Source organism: Rhinoderma darwinii, chromosome 8 (assembly GCF_050947455.1).
Source record: "Rhinoderma darwinii isolate aRhiDar2 chromosome 8, aRhiDar2.hap1, whole genome shotgun sequence".
Lineage (NCBI taxonomy): Eukaryota > Metazoa > Chordata > Amphibia > Anura > Rhinodermatidae > Rhinoderma > Rhinoderma darwinii.
Genome location: NC_134694.1, coordinates 40471141 through 40491450, shown reverse-complemented (window position 1 = coordinate 40491450; position 20310 = coordinate 40471141). Strand labels below are relative to the sequence as shown.

Here is a 20310-nt window from a genome sequence, read left to right as displayed (position 1 = left end):
GTCATAATGATGGCGGCTGCGCGAAAATCACGCAGCCACGCATCATACGCTGCTGACACACGGAGCTGTTATGGACCTTTTGCATGCGCAAAACGCCACGTTTTTGCGCGCACAAAAAGCACACGCTCGTGTGAACACGGCCTTAGGGTAGGAACACACTAGGCATGAACACTGCGGATTTTATGCAACACATGTTATTGGGGAAAATCCGCAGCGTATTACAGTCGCAGCAGAGTGGATGAGATTTGAACAAATCTCATTCACACGCTGCAAAAAAAATTGACCTGCAGTGTGGCTTTTTAAGCCGCAGCATGTCAATGTATTCTGTGGAATCGCTGCTCCTCTGTTGCGGAAATGCTGCGGTTCTGCCGCAAAAATCACAAATGAGAAAAAAAAAGGGCCTTTTTTTTTTCTACCAAAGGCAAGTCGCGGCAGTTTGCCGGGCTCCCCTTTCAATTAGGTTTGGCCGGGCCTCTCACATCGCCCTGATGGCGGCCCTGGGTACCATGATATAGTGCTGGACTGAGTACCGTTAACAGGCGGTGCCACGGTAGGGGGGCCTGAAATTCCTGATGGCGGCCCTGGCCTTGATTATTGTCTCCTGAAATTGGAGAAATGTGTTTCTATTGCCTGCGTATCTGGACACCACAAATGCGTTATACATTACCATTTGGGTGAGGTGGACTGCCAGCTTCTTGTACCAGGTCTTACTTTTCCGCATGGCACTATACGGCTTTATGACCTGATCAGATAGATCCACCCCACCAATAAAGCGGTTATAATCCAGTACGCAGGCAGGCTTGGCAGTAGTGGTGCTGGAGCCACGAACTGGAACATGGATGCTGCTATCCTTATGAATGCTAGTTAGAATGTGGACATCTTTCTTGTCCCTATATTTCACTAGCAACATGTTGTCACTGCACATTGCTTTGCTTTCTCCTTTTGGCAATGTCTGGCCCAGGAGGGTTTTGGGGAGGCCCTTAGAATTTTTTTTGATCGTGCCACAGGCCACTGTCGCTCTTGCCAAAAGGCACTTTTGGAGAGGGATGCTGTTATAAAAATTGTCTATACAGTATAGACATTATATCCCTGGCCAAGTAGTGGGTGTATAAGATCCCACACAATTTTTCCGCTGACACTAAGGGAAGGGGGGCACTCTGGGGGATCAATTTTGGAATCCCTTACCTCATAAATCCGGAAACAATGAGTGTACCCGGTGGAACTTTCGCAGATCTTATAGAGCTTTATTCCATACCGGGCCTTTTTATTTGGGAGGTATTGACGGTAGTGGAGCCTTCCCTTAAAACTGACGAGAGACTCGTCGACCGCAATATTTTTAGCTGGGGTGTAGATTTGGGCAAATTTTTTATTAAAATGATTTATGACAGGCCTTATTTTAAATAAACGGTCATAATTTGGATCATTGGGGGTGGGCAGCTGGTATTATCTGCGTAATGCAGAAATTTGAGGACGACCTCAAATCTTCTTCTGGTCATAATGGTGCCATAAAGGGGGATGTTATATAGGGCATCAGATGACCAGTAGTCCCTAATGCTGGGTTTCTTTATGAGGCCCATATTCAGTAACAGGCCCCAAATTTGCAAAGCTGCTCCGAGTTTGTGGGGGTCCAATTTTGGCCTTTGGCATAGTAAGATGTGGGATTGTTGGCGAGAAATTGTTCCGCATATAAATTAGTCTGTTTCACCATAAAATTTATAAATTCAGCGGAGAAAAATAATTAAAAAAAATCTAACTTTCCAAACCCCCCGTGGTCTCCACTTGGATTCCCGAGGATGCGGTGAAGTCGGGAACCTGGGGGGCATAACTTGTAGCAGGCATCCATATCGCCTCACTATCGGGGGGCTGGTCAGAACCAGCAACTATTCTGCGCTGCTGGGGGGGCTCATCAGACTCGCTAGACGAAGATGATGTCAGCATGAACTGCATTTCATCTTCGCTAGCAGAGTCTGTATCTGAGCACAGCATAGCATATGCCTCCTCTGTGCTATAAAATTTCTGCGCCATTTTTTATATATTTTTTTTGTATATTTTTTTTTTTATTAACTGGAAACAAACTGGTGCTCTCAAAAATGCAAGAGCGGGATGGAACTGACTGGGTCACTGCGTAAAACTGTCACTGTATGTGGCACGGCAACAGTGAATGGTGGCGATCTGTGTGGATCGGACTGGACACTGACACGGATCAATGTTCTCTCACTGGGCAGTGAGGGGGTGATCTGGGGGTATTTAGGCTATCGCCTAACGTAATATGGCGCAGTATTTGCACTGGGGTAATGGGTGGGCGATTTGGGGATTATTTTATAACTACTGGTACAGGAGAGATCTGAGGAGATCTGGGAGGATCTGGGGAGATCTGCGGAGATCTAGAAGAGATCTTTATTCACTTTATTTTAACTTTTTCTCTCTGACAGGGCTTCACACACGAACTCTCACAAGCTCTCTGACAGAAATGAGCTTGTCAGAGCCGGCGATGAGGAGAATCCTCTGTCTTTTGTTTACATATGCTGTGATTGGTCATTCATTTTTGAACGACCAATCACAGCCATCGACGTCACAGGACCGCTTTGATTGGTCCTGTGCCGGCGAGCAGCAAGTGTTTTTTTTTTTCTTTATCAAAGATTTTTATTTTGAAAATATAACAATACAGAAACATTTCACGATTTATGCAAAAAAAGAAATTTGCACGCAGTGCAATACATTTAAATGAAGTATCATAGTGTAACAACAGTATGCATATATATACATGTATAAGAACAACAGTAAAAGGTAGCCTCCCACCTATCAGAATTGAGTGATAAGAGAGATATAACGACAATAACTGTACCATGTTCGCGTCAAATCAGTGTAATAGTCAGGGAGACCGCCCCCCCAGTAAAGTGAAAAGTGACACATATAAGAGCACTTTTGAATATATGGACACACAACAGATAACACCAGACAACAAAAGGAAACACATACAGACAAAGCGCCTCCGGTAGGTAATATAATTTGTTCAGAACATTCCATCCAGCCAGAAAGGCAAATCAGCACCATCCCGGAATCCAGACCACACCATCCAAGTTTGGACGAAGAGCCCTGATTTGTCCCTATCAGCGGACAGCAACTCCTCCATCCTCATAATCCCGTTCACCTCCGTTACCCATTCCGCCAGGGACGGTACAGTATGCGACTTCCATTGACGAGGTATCACCGTTCTCGCTGCCATCAAGAAATGTCGAAAGATCCCCTTTTTGAGGTGTGGGAGTGATCCAGGAACCATAGAAAGCAAGCCTATGGAAGCCGAGGTCGGAACCTCAGTATGGAAAAGCTTGTTGCCTAGATCAAAAATCTTTCCCCAAAAGGGACATAGCATGGGACAGTCCCACCAAATATGCAACATAGTTCCAGGAGCCCCCCCACACCTCCAACAATCAGCAGACACATCAGGGTATAGCCTATGTAACAAGGTCGGACAACGGTACCACCTGGTAAGTATTTTGTAATTCTTTTCCTGGGCAAAACAAGACATCAGTAACTTATGGGCTAGAAAGAAGGCGGTGCCCCACTCTTCTTCAGAGTGTCTAACCCCCATTTCCTCGTCCCATGCGGCAGTAAAGGATAATTGAGAAAAAGAAAATGATCCCATGTAGGTGGGACAACACATGAGAAGGGGCTGTGGGTAAGGACAAGTAGAGTTCCAGAGGAGTCTTATCCTGTAGTAATACCAGACAGTCCCCCATGGAGGAGAGATAGGACCGCAACTGCAAATAGGACCACCAAGTTGACCGCCTCCCCGGGCAGGCAGCAAATACATCAGTCATTGGCAATATGGCAACGTCTGGAGTAAGAGTCTCAGACAAACATCCACCATTTCCTCTCTCCCAACAGAGGAATGTATCAACACCCTCCGCCGGAGGGAAAGAAGGATTATCAAATAGAGGAGTCAAGGGACCCGGGCGATGGACAAGGCCCGTAGTACCCAGGATCCGTTCCCATACCATGAGAAACTGACGTGTGAGGAAAGGTAGAGAGAGAGTTTGTCTCTGAAGGACTGATAGCCACGGCAGAGTGGACAATGCAAGAGGAGACATAGCCTTTTCAATGCGCACCCATTGCTTACCTGCTTCCGAACGGAACCAATCCACTACTCTCATAATTATCGCTGCTTGATGGTAACGTTTTAAAGTCTGGGAGACCCGCGCCCCCGAGCAGCAAGTGTTTGTTGCTACTCGCCGCCGCGATCTGCCTGCTGTCACCATGTCAAATGACATGGTGACAGTTTATCGTCAGGATGTTACTGTACGTGAGAATGCGGAAAAGCACCGCCGATTGTCACGTACAGTAACGTGATTGGGCGGGAAGGGGTTAAGGCTCCTTCACATCATGTTGCTGTACTAAGTTTATTGTGTATGCCAGGATATCTCCTAACATACACTATAAACAACGTAAACGATAATTCACAGGGCTCCATTATGTCCTTTTAGCCTACATCGGGCTGGTAGACGTCGGTATACCTTATTTTTGAAGGATGGAATAGTGTAGTAGACTTTGCTATTCCGGAGTCCCCAGGCAGAGCATCACAAGTGCTCTACCCGTGGACTTTGTCCCTGGGAAAGCTCCTGACATCACTGTCCATATATGTAATGTGACTTCACGGGGTTCTCCAGGGCCGGAATCCCTGGCCAGAGTGTTGCCGACGCTCCGGCCGTGTACTCATGCTTTGCAAAGCTTCAGACGTCACTTTACCTATATGAACATCAGGAACAGCGCCATAGTCCCTGGGCAGAGCACTAGTAGAAGGCTCCAGCCCTGTTCATGGACAGTGACTTCAGTAGTTGCCCCTGGTCCATTCCCCGGGCCATGTATTCCACTTTATGCCATACAGTCGGATACGTTTTGGCTAAGTAGAACAAAATCCAGAGCAGAAACCGGGCAATGCTCCATGGTTTCCTTCACTGTGATTGACATCAGCACCAAAATCAGTTAATGTGTATAATGTACAAATGTGAGTGCCACACTTTCCGTTGCCCACCCCCGGTAATGGAGGGGGTGCCAAGACATCTTGTCTGTATGGGGCCCAGAAATTCCTGATGGCTGCCCTGGGTTCAGTGGCACTATGCAATTGACTCAAATATACCGTAACTCCAACTGAGATTGACTTTTAATGTGTTATTGCACCATAGCCTTCAAATGATTTATTACAACCATTAGGACAGACACTACCCTGAAATTTGGCGTTTATTCTGCTGATTTTCTAGATTTCTAGAATGTGTTATACAGTAAATTAAGTCATTCATTTTGGCCACTTGCCACAGGCTGTATTTCTGGCACCTGAATTTGGGCTAAGGGATTTATTGTTTTTATTTATTGGAAAGTCCAATTGGCAACCTATTTAAAACATCCGGTTCATGAATGTGGTTTTTATGGCTCTTTTTTGTAATGTCCCTGCAGAACATTAGCTGAAATATAAAATACAGTGAAAACAAAGGAAAAAATTACTGGGAAGCTAAGATGTACAGTATATGAGAGTAAAATTGCTGACTGATTGTTGAGAAAGGAAGAAATGTGGCTTGTGTCCTTAACAGAGAGTCCCCCTAGAGAGTCATAATAAACGTTGAGAGTTGTACTTAAAGAGGAAACGCCGGTGGTCCATTTCCTGAAAATTCTTAGTGAAGACATGGTTTCTGCGAGCACATGTTTTGATTATGACTAGCATGGCACTGTCCAAATGTAGAAAGAAAATGTTGTGACAATATATTCTATGAGGTGCTATGAATGCTGACTGTTCATTGAGTATACATTGTAGCTGAGAATTAAAGTGACAGTGAATGGAGACAGTTTCTCTCATACCTTGAAGTAGACTTTGTAGGTTGAGTTCAGCTTCTTGATGAAGCTCCTCTACACAGGGCGGGCGTTTAGATGACAGGAATACATTTACAGGCTGCTGTTGCCAGTTACTCAGCTTGGAGTGATCTAAAGTGGAGGCAGCTACAAGAAAGGTTAGAAAGTATAAAAAAAACATGTCAATGGCAGGATCATCGTATCATCTTTTTCTGTCATTTATTTTTGCTCTCTAAGTTAGCTTTCTGAGCCTCACTCAAATTATATTTGTGGAATTGCATAAATTTCAACACTTAAAGGGAACCTGCCACACAGACCTGCTCTAACTGCAGGCAGCATCACTAAGGGCACGTTCAGACGTGGCGGAATTGCTGTGGAATTCTGCTGCGGACAGTCCGCAGTGGAATTCTCCAGCGGCCATTTTTTACATTTGTTTCAATACATTTTTAGGCTACGGTGCAGAATTTTCCCTCCGCAGCATGCACTGTCTGTTGCGGATAAACGGAATTTCACTGCGGATTTCTGCCTTTGCAATGCAAAAACTGAAATCTGTGGCAAGTCCACTGTGTTTTCTGCAACATCTGAATTACCTGTCAAATATGCAAATGTTGGTGCAGATTCGTTGCGTAATTGCCCCAAATCTGCACCAACATTTGCAGCGGAAAAATTCTGCCACGTCTGAACGTGCCCTAACTGACAGGTTTGAAGATAATACTCAGCCTTGTATAACTCGAAAATGCTGCTGTGTTCTAGAAAATTATTTAGCTTTAACACTGGCTTATGCCCGGTTCGGAATTGTGTCTTGCTGGTCTGCTCACTTTCGGCATTCCCTCTCTGGCCCACTATGATAACAGGTCTCTCCCTTTACAGAAAGAGCTGACACTCATAGTCAGCTGCGTGGTGGAATGGGAGCCACCCATCAGTCACTTCTCCCTGAGCCTGGCACATAACATTGGTTGTGACCCAGTGTTAAAGCTGTTGTCTCTAAAATGCGGCAACACAGTTAAACATTCCTGATTATGATCATAGGCCCTTTCACTAAGGCTGGATTCACACGAGCATGTTCGGTCCGTAAAGGACGGAACGTATTTTGGCCGCAAGTCCCTGACCGAACACACTGCAGGGAGCCGGGCTCCTAGCATCATAGTTATGTACGACGCTAGGAGCCCGGCTCCCTGCAGTGTGTTCGGTCCGGGACTTGCGGCCGAAATACGTTCCGTCCTTTACGGACCGAACATGCTCGTGTGAATCCAGCCTAAGGCTTCGTTCACATCTGTGTCAGGGCTCCATTCTGTTGGAGTTTTCCGTCAGAATGGAGCCCTGACTGACACAAATGGAAACCATAGGAAACCACATTGAAATCAGTGGTGATGGAAACATTTGTTGTAGTCAGGGCTCATTCTGACGGAAAGCTCAGATGGGACTTCAGAATAGAGCCCTGACAGATGGGTGACAGTTAGGGCAGCATGATCTTGGTAACAGGTTCTCATTAACACACTTTGCACAGCGCTTACACAAATTGTCACTATATAGTATTTCTTAGCAACAGCTATTTGTCTTGCAGCAGGTTCTACATTTCTGAGATTATTTCTAACAGTATATATGGAAGACATTTTTTGACATCCGGTTACATAACAAGTGACATTTCATAGGGACAGCTTCTTGACTTTTTACATTTGGCAACAAAAGGACACAATCAATTTAGGGATTTGTTAGTTTACAGTATGGGTTGATTATGAATATGCGGTATGTCTTGCAGACTTCCAATATTATATTTGGGAGGACAGAGCACAGCATATCTATTATGTTTTCCTCTGCAGGAGCAGCTGCTAGCTTATATACAGATGTAAAGTTTATACCTAGGACTCACTCATGTTGCTTTCTTTGCATTTACTATTTCCTCATCCCATCATGAAACTGCCCTGACCGCCTCAAACAGCATTTTCTGTTGTTGTGGTTGTTATGTCACCACCCATTTGATAGCCAATGACATGTTAACTGAGCAGCAAGGAAGGACTGAGTGAGATGATGATGTACAACAATGTAAGATTAAAAGTTTATAAAAGCAACAACAAAAAACGAAAGAGCTGATTAAGGAGCAACTTGATCCTGGAATTCATAATGTAGATACTGCACAATGAATGGCACGCCGTTGAAAACTGTAGAGCAAGTCTCTACTGCCCCCACAGATAACTACAGGAGGGGGTTCCTATAAAGTTGCTATGGCTTGTCAAAATGTGGAGTGTTTTAATTCTAAATGGACCATAAAAATGTTTACTTTTAAATCACTTCTAAAGCGTACTTATATCTGAATTCTCATTGCATTATGACAGTGTTGAGGATGATTTTTTTCATATTGTAGAAAAGTACAGGTATATGCAAACGACTTTTGTTGAGCAGTAGACAAGTGATCTACCAGCCAAAGACAAACTGGGACTGCCCTCCTTGGAACAAAAGAAAGGAAAAGCAATGTGGCAAATTGCTGGCACAGGACGTACCACTAAAGTCGCTTTTATTATTGTTAATTTCAATGTTTCTGTGAGATTGCCACTAAGGTTCTCTCAGATGCCTGCCTTTATAGCCTGTGCAAGCTACAGATGCCCCCATAACAGTTTCAAAGTTGCCCCTGATAACAATGATTACCTCAGACGCACCCCATAACAGTGACGGCCACAGATGCCCCTCATACCAGTGACAACCATAGATGTCCAATATAATAGTGACTGCCAAATATGTCGTCGTCCCCTCTCTTACTGGTACTGATCTTCCAATGTATCTGCCTTGCGGGGAGTGTGATGTCAGGCAAGTATGTCAGGACATTACCATCCCCACATAGGCCTGGTGCATAGCTGCTTATATTAAGGTAGTCATTTTTTAAGGGGGTAACGGCTGCGGTCATCGACTCCCTGCCAATCTGGAGTAAAAACAGTAGTTCAAGATAGACTATTTAGACAACCCCTGCAGTGGAACCACTTACAGGCAGGGTGCTCTTCTGTCTTATTGTTTGTTAGTGGTCACTTTTTATATGTCATCAGAGTTGTAGCTTTAGGGGGGCAGAGGTTACAGTTGCATCCCGAGTCTGGTGCATAAGGGGCCCAAAGGTCCCTCTATCATATAAGATGATACCCATATTATACATGGTAGGGGGTGCCCTATTATAGATTTTGCATTTGGGTCCAGGCGTTCGAAATCACACCTCTGTTTATCACACTGTAGTTTTACTGATTGTAAAGTGTTGAAGTATATATTGGTGTAATATAAACTGTCATTTCCTTGACATGTTTGATATATATTATGAAATAGAACAATATTGAGCTTATAAAGAATGTATGGTAGTTGTGTACATTGCTTATGGAGAAATTCTGTTTCACAATCCTATTTCCTTCCTAAATTAGTTTCCTGAGATCTAAACAACTACCAACAGAAAAAAAAATCAGTTCCCCTTTTGCTCAATTAGTTTATTACTAAAACATAAAAGATTATTAACAAAATAATTTATAATACACAAGTGATTTAATGGGGACACTCTTGTGGATGGTAATATTTGTGGATAAAAATGATGACTTGTCACTTGTATCAGACGATGAGTATGTAACAGTCACGGTCTGTGTAGCACATCAAGGTCTGAGCATTACTTCATACATACAGTTAGTTGTGAATATTGGGTATTATAAGCAGTGACATACATACAAGTGGATATAAAAAGTCTACACACCCCTGTTAAAATGTTAGTTTTTGTCATGTTACAAAATCAGTCCAAGATGAATAATTTGAGAACTTTTTCCACCTTAATGTGACCCATAATCTGTACAATTCCATTGAAAAACAAACTGAAATCTTTTAGGTTGGAAAACAAAAATAATGTGGTTGCATAAATATGCACACCCTTAAACTAATACTTTGTTGAATTACCCTTTGACTTTATGACAGCATTCAGTCTTTTTAGGTAGAAGTCTATCAGCATGGCACATCTTGACTTGGCAATTGTTTCCCACTCTTCCTTGAAAAAGTGCTCCAAATCTGTCAGATTGCGAGGGCATCTCCTGCATACAGCCCTCTTCAGGTCACTCCACAGATTTTCAATGGGATTCAGGTCTGGGCTCTGGCTGGGATATTCCAAAACTTTGATCTTCTTCTGGTGAAGCCATTCTTTTGTTAATTTGGAGGTGTGCTTTGGATCGTTATCGTGCTGAAAGGTGATATTCCTCTTCAGCTTTTTAGCAGAGGCCTGCAGGTTTTGTACAGATTATGTGTCACATGAAAGGTGGAAAAAGTTCTGAAATGACTTATCTTGTACTGATTTTGTAACATGACAAAAACTGGCATTTTTTTTAAAGGTAGCTTTATTAAGACCTCATATAAAACAATGGTACAAAACAAAGAAGTATAAGCAATGTTATAAACAGCACAAAGCACATCTGTACCAAATGTACAAGGTCAATTTTTAACAAAACATATGGCTATATTACTTCACATATCAGTAAGTATAAATAATAGAAAAGAAAAACTAAACAAACAGCCTTTCCATATCAGAAGAAAATGTGAGATAAGATTAGGTGAGGATCAGTAAATACCAGCAGTGAAAGGAGGAGCAGGGGACCGCAGAGAAACATCAGCCAATTCCAGACCCAAGCTACCTGAGCAATAGCAATTTATAAGCTAGTATGAGGGTTGGCTATACAAGAGCTCCATACTTTAAGAAATTTATCAGGGCACCCATGCGCTTCATAACTAAACTTAAAGGGTCACAAGGTAGAATTAACCAACGCAATCCATGCTGACAATGTAGGAACCTTTGAATGTTTCCAATTCAGGAGTATAGTCTTTTTAGCATAGAACAAGATGAGTCTCATGAGAGATCTGACAGCAACAGTAGGTATAATTTCTTCTAGCAATAATAAAAGACATGTTCTGGGATCAAGTATACGAGGGAGTCCTACTTTAAGCTCAAAGAACTCCAATACCTCAGCCCACAAATTATTAATAATCGGATATTCCCAGAGCATGTGTAGAAAGGAGCCCTCAGTTCCGTGGCACCGTGGACAGACAGGAGTAGGTATACGTCCCATTCTAAATCATTTGGAAGGGGTGTAGTAAATTTGGTGGAAAAATTTCAATTGAGTAAGGCGGTCCCTTGTAGATATCAAGGGACGTGTTAAAGCGGATAGCATTTCCTTATGATCGTCTGTAGACCTAGAGGAAAAAGTTTGAGACCAGCAATCTAAGGCTCTATCAAGTTTGCCCATAAAGTGTGGATAATGACTTAGCCAACGTCTCCCGCGTCACCCAATCCTCCACCAGGGATGTAGAGAGTCTAGCGTTATATCCTGCAAACTGCGACCAAAGGCCATGTCTAAGCAGAACCTGAAATTAGTCGGGATCTGATGCTTGGACCGAAGTTGTGCAAAAGTTGCTACTTTATTATCCATTACTACATCTTACAAGGTCAATATACCCAGGGTTGCCCATTCACTAGGGTTAGGGAGGCCCCTCAACTGCGGCAGAAGCAGGTTATACCAAAGTGGTGTCCTAGGTGACCAGAACTCCTCTTCTGAATCAAAGAGTAACAAAGATCTTTGCCAGACCTTCAGAGTGGTTTTCATTGGGATTGTGAGTGCGTGTCCTGGAGGGGGAGCCTGTCTATATATACTGTAGAGTTCACCAGGTCTTTATAAGAACCGAGAAGGGCAGCTTCCAGCTTAGTACAGGGATTAAAGTGTCTATGAGTAAACCACCACCAAACGCACACCAGTTGGCTGGCAGGAAAGTAGAGATATAAATTCGGGAGGGCCAGTCCACCCTGCTCAGTGGGTAACTGTGGTGTGCCCAGGGAGATTCTATGAGTACCTCCTGCCTTAATAAAAGATCTAAGATCTTTGTCAATGTCGGAGCACAGGGATAATGGAAGCCACACTGGAGAATTGTGAAATAGATATAAAAATCTCGGTAAGGACTTCATCTTAAACAAATTAATTCTGCCTGTAACTGTGAGGGGGAGGTGTATCAAAGTCTGTTTGAAGGAGTGATATTATCAGGTTGAAAAGGTACCAATATCACACGCATATATATGTATATATATATATGTGTATATATATATATATATATATATATATATTTGTGTATATATATATATATATATATAAAATATGCAGTCGCTCTAGCTGCAATGTCTATCGCCACAATTAAGGATTTTGACCAATTCACGCGGAGGCCAGGGACGGGTGCAAATAAATTAAATAGGGACAACATCGCCTGCAAAGATGGACCTGGATCATTCAGGAATAGTAGCGTATCATCTGCTCCCTTTCACCCATTTCAAAACCCTTTATATCAGGAGAGGCTCTTATGGCTAATGCTAATGGCCCAATGGCCAACGCAAAGAGGGAAGGAGATAGTGGGCAACCTTGTCTAGTCCATTGGGCAAGCGTGAATGAGGGGGAGATGCGAGAATTGGTTCTAACACTCGCTATAGGTTGGAAGTATAATAACTGCACCCATCAGATAAATCTGGGTTCAAATCCAAATCTACCTAGCACAGACCACAGATAAGACCACTCTACCGAGTCAAATGCCTTCTCAAGATCTAAAGAGGCCACTATTCTGGAGCCACTCGACCCTACAGTAGCTGATATATTAGTGAAAAGCCTTCGAAGGTTAACATCTGTGGCCTTCCCTCACATGACACCCAATTGGTCAGGATGAATAAGGTGAGAAATGATTTTTTGCAGACGCAATGCCAATATTTTAATATCACAATTGAGAAGTGAAATAGGTCGGTATGAGACACAATCTGTAGGATCTTTACGAGGTTTGGGGATCAACACTATAAGAGCCTCTCTTATAGACGGGGGGAGGGTGTTATTCCCATTGAAGGATTGAAAATGGTTGAGCAAATGAGGTGCAATCTGTTCCACATACAATTTATACCACTCTATGGGTAAACCATCTAGACCTAATAGCCCCAGTAATTTCCTCTATAGTAAGGTCAGCTTCAAGCAAATCAACATCCTCCCTATCCAGAGTGGGGAATACAGTAGAGTTTAAGTATGTCACCAACTCAGATGGGCTACTAGAGACGTTAGAGGAGTATAAATCAGAGTAAAACTTAGCAAAGTTGTCATTAATGGTCAGAGGGTCACTAATGGGCATCCAAGTACTAGAAGTGACTTTCAAGATTGGGTTCAGGGTAGTATCCTCTCTAGCGAAGTAAGCCAACAAAAGACCATTCTTATCCCCTTGTCCAAAAACCCTCTGTTGGGAGTACAATGTTTTCTTTTTGTTGAGCTCAGTCAATAAAAGGGTATATTCACGTTGCTTTGCTGAGAAGGCAATAAAGGCCGAGGAGTCCCTAGTCCTGAGATATTCCTCCTCCGCTACAACCAGCCCAGTTATTAAAACCGTACGTTGTTCAGTCAGGCCCCTCCTATGTGAAAATATTGCCCATATAATCACCCCTGTGGTATATGCCTTAAAGGTGTCCCATACTAGATTGCTATCAGCTGTACCTGAATTAATAGTCCAAAAATCCGCAATTTCTCTTTCTAAGGAGGTAGCAACTTCAGCACAGGAGAGCCATAGGGGTCTCAATCTCCAGATGTTATGCCTTGCAACTTCAGGTAATCCCTTCAGGTAAAAGTGACCATAAGGGTGAAGTGGTCCAAAATTCCCCAAGGGAGGTACTGTGCGCCTATGACAAATACTAAAGAAGCATCATTGCCGAACGCCAAATCTATTCTGGAGAAAGACCTATAGGCGAGTGAGTGGCATGAATAAGCTATAAACTGAGGGTAGCGAGCTCTCCAAATTTTCTTTAAATGATATGTGGCAGCCCAGTTAACTAAGGGGGTATCACAGCCTAGGACTCCACCCAGTTCATCTAATTTAGAGCACATCAAAAAATTAAAATCCCTGAGAAGCAGAAGAGGAGCAGGTACCAACAGCATTATATCAGAAAGGAGCTGGATGGTGGCAGGAGGAGAATTGTAGACATTAACTATAATAAAGGAAGTAAAATGTAGCTGACATGACAACACAATGAACCTCGCTTTAGGATCAGATTTAACAGATGTAACATTACATTGCAAAGATTTGTAGACTAGCAAAGAGACCACGCAGGAGTAATTAGAATAAGAAGCATGATAACCATGTCTGACCCATGGTCATGCAAGAGCTCACAATTTGGGAGCAAGGATTGTATGTGGATAGAAAATTACAGACTAAGGACATTTTAAATTTATCATTAAGTCCCCGCATATTCCAGGAGATGATTTTAAGATGGTGTAATATCTCCATGAATGGAAGTTAGGTCAAAACAGACCCGGATGGTAAAGCTGGATTAACACGAGCACATTACGTCCGTAATGGACGGAACGTATTTCGGCCGCAAGTCCCAGACCGAACACACTGCAGGGAGCGGGGCTTCTAGCATCATACTTATGTACGATGCTAGGAGTCCCTGCCTCTCCGTGGAACTACTGTGCCATACTGAAAACATGATTACAGTACGGGACAGTTGTCCGGCAGCGAGGCAGAGACTCCTAGCATCGTACATAACTATGATGCTAGGAGCCCGGCTCCCTGCACTGTGTTCGGTCCGGGACTTGCGGCCGAAATACGTTCCGTCCATTACGGACGTAATGTGCTCGTGTGAATCCAGCCTTACAATACACAGGGGTGGAACATAGAGGCTATGTCCCCTTTGGAAATTTCCAACTCCATCACAGTCAGAAATATGCCTCTCAGACTCAGTGGCTCTTTCGCGTAGCGTGTGTACATCAGCTCTGAGGAGACCAAAGTCCATCAGAAGGACATCAATTTTCTCAATTAGGACCATACGAGACTCAGTAATGGCCTTCAGCACGTCCAGCAAGGACGGTCCAGGAGGGGAGTCAACCAGAGTGGAAGGAGAGGAGGAGGCCTCAGAAGGCCACGAACCACGGGGCCCGGATGAAGGACCGGTGGATTTATCCATCTTGTCCTTGATTTTAGACTGTTTGGAGGGGAACATCATGAGGGTTCCCCGAACAACAGGATGGTGTAAGAGCGGAGAATCACCTTAGACCAGTGCACAGTCAAACGTACATTAAATAATTATAGACATAGGAAAGGGAGGATCCTCCATGCATCTCAAAATGTTCAGATTACGTCTGTGCAGTGGCTATAAGGACAGCACAGTGTACCCACAATGTCAGCAGCAGCAGCTTCTAAAGTCACTCACCACTCCCATGCACCACGCGGCGTCCGCCCAAAAACTGTCATTTTAACAGGGGTGTGTAGACTTTTTATATCCACTGTACATATTACAGTATATCTCATGAGTCTGTCTGGGTTTTATGCATTCACTAGGAAGCTCTTTAGTCTTATATCCTAAACAACATGCACAGTTTTATGTTTGATATTGAATATGCTGTTGTTGTATTTAGTCCACTGAACTCCAAACTTTTGAAGCTAAAAATTACTCAGTGATAGTGGTTTAGTTAATACACCATGAAGTCCATTCAGGGGACAATGAACCCCCACAGTCAAATATATCAAAAGTTGCACGCCTCTTATTAACTTTGGCGCATTTGGAATTGTATGACAGTTATAAAGTAAAGTCTACGTCTGCTATGAGCAGGGGAACATTTGTACTGAGATTTGCTAAATTGTATTATTGGTTTCTTAATAAATGTGTCCTAAACTACATCTCCTTGGAGACTACCTCCACTTTTCTTGTCACTTTCCAGATATGGCGATCAACGAGAAAAGTTGCACATTTTACTACTAATTTCTCGCACACCAACATTTGTGGCCTTTTCTTTGGCACCGTTTATGCAAAAATATGGTACTGTATTAAAAATGCTACTAAGTTGAGATGAGTATTTCAAGTGCGTGGCATATTCATTGATAGGAAACCCACACCTGGTCCTCTGGGTAGAACTGCATAGTAAGCTGGGAAAATGAGGCTCCTGACATTTTGAATTGAATATGTATGTGACCATTAGAAGGTGTGACCTTTGAAAACACACATCACCCCCTGGGATTTGGGTGTAACTGTGTAGTTGACTCAGCTGTCAGCAAGTCTTCCTCTTTTCTAGTGTAAACGTTTTTCTTAGGTTTGGATACCTTTCGGTATTTATTAGTAACATGGTAAATAGCAATTCTGTAATATTAGTTGAATTGCTCTTGTGAGCTGTGGGAAAAATCTGAAAAGGAGGATTTTTAATTTATTTTGAAAAGTAGCTCCACATCAGATCTTTAGTCTAACAGAGTAGTTCGCAGGCTATGCGTTCTACGTCTGTCAGTGTAAATATTCATACAGATACAATGTTTAATAAAATGTTTAAAACTAAGGAAAAACAGTTCATCCATCCTTATACTGTATACTTAACTTGGTGAAGTTCATCTTTTCACAGACCTAGATATTCCAAAAGAATGCAAAACAAGACCCCATGGCCGATGATGGCTATTTTAATCTCACTGGGAAAAAATTCCTGCCTGACTCTACAAGAGCAGTGGGAATGATTCCCCAGATAGAATGAATTGGATGTAAGGGTGCAGATAATGTGATCTCTCAATACTATTACATATAAGATAAATGTTAAAATCCATTATTGATTATCCCATTACTATGCATTGATGTAAAGCACTCCAACATTTAACTACTCCTACTGTAAAGTACTCTTTCCTATACTAATATTAGAATTGCCTTTTCCGAACAGACCAACAGACCATTGATGTCCCCTAGTATGTTGTACAGTTCTTAAAACCGTTTTTAGCCCTGTATATATTTTTACATATACATAAGATCACCTGTAAGACGGTTTTCTTTCCAGGCTGTACGAGCCCTCTTTTTATTTCCTTTCATTGTAATAGAGACCACCCATCTAATTTATTAATATGTGCGCAAGCCCTCAAAACAACCCCCCCCCCCCACCTTTGCTTAACTGCATCCTTTCTAAAGTGAAGTGGCAAAACCTGTACCCTATTTTCTAGATGTGGGCTTACAAGGGATTTATATAGGAGCAATATGATAATTGATACTGAAGTTTCCCCCATTTAAGACATTCCATTAGTCAAACCAGGGAACTACTGAAAAGGGCACCTCCAACTCTGGTGGACTGAGTGTGACCATGTATTGCATGATTGTCCATTCTTCTATGCATGAGAAAATTGTGTGGCTGGAACTTCGGAGGTGATTTGATCGTAGCACGGGCTTTATTTTAAGAGCAGGGGGCCCAGTTCACAAATAATTATTCCATTCATTATCCAAATAATACTACTATACAATGCCTAAACAATATTTCCACACAGTTCTCACATAATATTACCATATGCAATGCACATAATACTGACAAAATAATGCTACTGTGCCAAAGTAATACTGCCATATATTGCCCAGATCAATTTACAGCATCCAAACAATACTCCCATAAAGACAAGACTAGACCAGTGAAAGGGGTTTGTTCTAGATCACAGAAGGGTGTTATCAGTTATATACCTGATGGTCTAGGTTAATGAAGGGGTTAAGGTTGGCATCCCTGAAACTGTAGCTCTTTGCACCAGCATTGAATTCAACTGTATCTGCGTCCTGAGGACGCAGATACAGTTGGAGCTGAGACCTCGGTGAGTGGCTCGCGACCCCCCGGATGTCTTCACACGACCCCAAGGGGGTCGCAACCCCCAGTTTGTAATGTATTGTGCAGTTTGCAGTGGAGAGAGGAGAGGGGGGCCTGTAATTTAAAGGTCCCCCTCTCCTCTCTCCACCGCAAACACAGACAGTACAATAAATATACATTACGGGGCCCCTCTGCTGCTCACCTGAAGTCCTCCAAGATCTTCTGCACCGGCTCTTCCACAGTGGCTGGAACGCCCCTCCCGTTGCGTCATGGTCACATGGAACACGGACGTCAAAGAACCCCGGCCCATTACCAGGAAGTGTCGACCTCACAGCACAGAGAATTAATAGCGCGCTGTGTGGCAACGGGGGCCCTTAGGGGCCCGGTTGCAACTGCGACCCCTATAGCTACACCACTGAATGTCAGGTTGCTCCTGGGTTTTTATCATTGTGGATCCCAGGTGTTGAACCCTCCTATTTTACCTTTAGGCTTCCTTCACACACACACACACACACACACACACAAATGTTCTGACAGTTAAACTGCACCAAAAAAAGGCGTGTTTTTTTTTTACAGAGTTTTTGCAAGCAGTTTTAACTGCAGCCAGATGTTACATTAAAGTCTATAGGAAAATATCAAATTCACTACACACAATTGGATTTTGGTTTGTGGCGTTTTGAGGCAATTTTGTGGTCAGTGGCACTTTTTTTCCAAACGCAGCATGCTCTGGCTATGGCGTATTTTCCCATAGGCTTCTCTATAGGACCAAAAAACACCACAAAAAAAATGCCACTAAAAGCGCAATAGAAAACACATGTTACATTTGAAAACTGCTAGCATTTGAAGAAGCTTTTGGGGTATTTTTTGGTGCAGTTTAATCGTTAGAACATTTCTGTGTGTGAAGGATGCCTTATATGCACTAATAGAGCATATGGAAAGGAATTATAGTAAAGCTAGTCATAAATTCAAACATATGTCTAAGATCACCAACATGGGGTTGTCATGTTTTCAGAGCGGCTTTCTAGATTGCATTCCCACTACTAGAACCTGACTGCAGGGGTCTCGTTGACAGGAATCTTGCAATCCGCTGTATGCCGGAGGAATGAAAACAAAGCACACTGAAACCAATGGACATGTATTCACTCCAATCCTTATAATGTGCTGTACTGTCTGTCCCCAACAGGACAGGGTAAGGGTTGACAAATTGAGACGAAATAAGGCATGAATGACACACATTCACCCGTACACATCCCTCTTGAACCTATAGAATGTCATCAATACAAGAGACCAACTCTTCTATTCTATTCTCCTATAGGACAACAGTGAGGAGTTTGAAAGTATTATCAGCTTGTCCTATCTTGTAAAGCTACAGTTTCCAATAACATAATAGTAGGGAATCGGAAAATTGCCATTTTCTGTGCTTTATCCAATGTCGTAAAGGAGGGTAGATGCCAGTGGCGGAACTACTGCTATAGCAGCCGTAGCGGCTGCTACGGGGCCCGCAGCAGGGGGGGTCTGTATGGTGTTATCTACAGGGAGGGTCTGTATGGTGTTATCTACAGGGGGTCTGTATGGCGTTATCTACAGGGGGGCTGTATGGTGTTATCTACAGGGGGGTCTGTATGGCGTTATCTACAGGGGGGATTTGGGGCTGTAAGAGGTTATCTACAGGGGGGCTGTATGGCGTTATCTACAGGGGGGCTGTATGGCGCTATCTACAGGGGGGCTGTATGCCGTTCTCTACAGGGGGATTTGGGGCTGTAAGACGTTATCTACAGGGGGCTGTGTATGGCGCTATCTACAGGGGGCTGTGTATGGCGCTATCTACAGGGGCCTGTGTATGGTGTTATCTACAGGGGGTTTCTGTATGGTGTTATCTACAGGGGGTTCTGTATTGTGTTATCTACAGGGGGTCTGTATGGTGTTATCTACAGGGGGGTCTGTATGGTGTTATCTACAGGGGGTCTGTATGGCATTATCTACAGGGGGGCTGTATGGTGTTATCTACAGAGGGCTGTATGGCGTTATCTACAGGGGGGTCTGTATGGTGTTATCTACAGGGGGGGGGTCTGTATGGCGTTATCTACAGGGGGCTCTGTATGGCGCTATCTACAGGGGGCTGTGTATGGCGCTATCTACAGGGGGCTGTGTATGGCACTATCTACAGGGGGCTGTGTATGGTGCTATCTATAGGGGGCGCTGTGTGGTGGAATCTATAGGGAGGCACTATCTACAAGGGGGGGTTGTGTGATACCCAGCGGAGGGGGGGCCCCAGTCAAAAGTTTGCTATGGGGCCCAGTCTTTAGTAGTTACGCCCCTGGTAGATGCTAAGGCCGAAGGGCAGCATAATACATAGAGGAGTATAAAAACCAGTGCCACTGCTTTCATTGTCCAAGAAAATGATGGGCAGCAACCCTATGTCTATTTGCATTAGTACTGGATCGCCCATATATCAATCAGAGACCGGTCACACAATCACTTACTAATATAATTAAGGATTGTGTTATCTTCCAATTATTTCATACCGGAGATCTGGGTATAATCTGTAGCAGTGCCTCCAATGCATTTATTATGCTACTATCCAGATAGCTTGGTGGAGGAGGGATGGGGGTTGGGAGCACTAATAAATAGATAACAGAGAATCATATTTTCTTGTATTAATACTAATTGTAGTATGCTGCTTCTAAGTCTTTCCTAAGGCCACAACTGTATAACAGAACTTGTCTTGTACTGTGATATGTATTTTATCTTTCAATAACAGATACCTGGCTACGCTGCATACATAAGGTTATTCGCACTATTACCTATGCTCTCAGTTCCCATAACAACCCCAGTATCTATATTATGCCCGCGTCCTCACTGGGAATCCTAA

At 43.3% G+C, this 20310-nt stretch overlaps 1 protein-coding gene across 2 annotated transcripts in view; it reads right to left on the bottom strand.

Moving 5' to 3' along the window:
* The window catches only part of NHSL2 (NHS like 2), a 261179-nt gene that overhangs the window by 85321 nt on the left and 155548 nt on the right, over window positions 1-20310 (bottom strand). For both annotated transcript variants that reach the window (XM_075835616.1, XM_075835617.1), the window contains exon 2: window positions 5851-5988. In XM_075835616.1, coding sequence (XP_075691731.1) covers window positions 5851-5988 — 138 coding nt within the window. The remainder of the gene's footprint in view (window positions 1-5850; window positions 5989-20310) is intronic.